Source organism: Eimeria mitis, genomic scaffold (assembly GCF_000499745.2).
Source record: "Eimeria mitis Houghton genomic scaffold, Emh_scaff805, whole genome shotgun sequence".
Taxonomy (NCBI): Eukaryota; Apicomplexa; class Conoidasida; order Eucoccidiorida; family Eimeriidae; genus Eimeria; species Eimeria mitis.
Window position 1 is genome coordinate 10,863 of NW_013575915.1, and position 625 is coordinate 11,487.

General features: G+C 59.4%; 2 protein-coding genes across 2 annotated transcripts in view; one reads left to right on the top strand and one right to left on the bottom strand.

Annotated features, from left to right (window-relative positions):
• The window catches only part of EMH_0022700 (uncharacterized protein), a gene marked incomplete at both ends in the record, with an annotated part of 3,325 nt that extends 3,045 nt beyond the window's left edge, over positions 1–280 (bottom strand). Inside the window, one exon of the mRNA XM_013502004.1 lies at positions 86–280. Coding sequence (XP_013357458.1) covers positions 86–280 — 195 coding nt within the window. The remainder of the gene's footprint in view (positions 1–85) is intronic.
• A 244-nt stretch (positions 281–524) lies between these two features.
• EMH_0022710 (uncharacterized protein) overlaps positions 525–625 on the top strand; it is a gene marked incomplete at both ends in the record, with an annotated part of 1,345 nt that continues 1,244 nt past the window's right edge. Inside the window, one exon of the mRNA XM_013502005.1 lies at positions 525–623. Coding sequence (XP_013357459.1) covers positions 525–623 — 99 coding nt within the window. The remainder of the gene's footprint in view (positions 624–625) is intronic.

Genomic DNA, 625 nt, shown 5'->3' on the forward strand with positions numbered 1-625 from the left:
GCTTCTGCTGCGTCTCTTACCTGGCGCCAGAAAGATACTACAAATGCTGCTGCTTCCCTCAGGCCGGGGATATGAGAAGGAATACCAGACACAGGAGCAGCAGCAGCTCCTGCTGCTGCTGCTCCTCCTGCTGCTGCTGCTGCTGCTGCTGCTGCTGCGGGAGCTTGGAGACGCCCAGCTGCGTCAGCCTTAAAGAGTCCCCGCGGCGGCAGCAGCCGCCCCAAAGAACTGCTGCTGCTGCTGCTGCTGCTTTTTGCTGCTGCATCTCCCCAGTTCTCATCCCAGATGCTGCTGCTCCGTGCTGCTGCAGCAGCAGCAGCAGCAGGTGCAGCAGCAGCAGCAGCAGCAGCAGGAGCAGCAGCAGGAGCAATGAGAGGATGATAGAAGAGAGGAATGTTGAGGCCTGGCGGGACGAAGCAAATTAAAGTGCGCAGCAGCTGCAGCTCAAAAGTAGACCCCAATGGGTAGCAGCAGTCGCTGCTCACCTGCAGCAGCAGCAGCAGCAGCAGCAGCAGCAGGAGGAGATGCAGCAGCAGATGCAGCTGATGGATGCTGCAGCAGCAGCAGATGCTACAGCAAGGGAGGTAGTGCAGCAGCAGCAGAAACAGCAACAGCAGCACCAAGA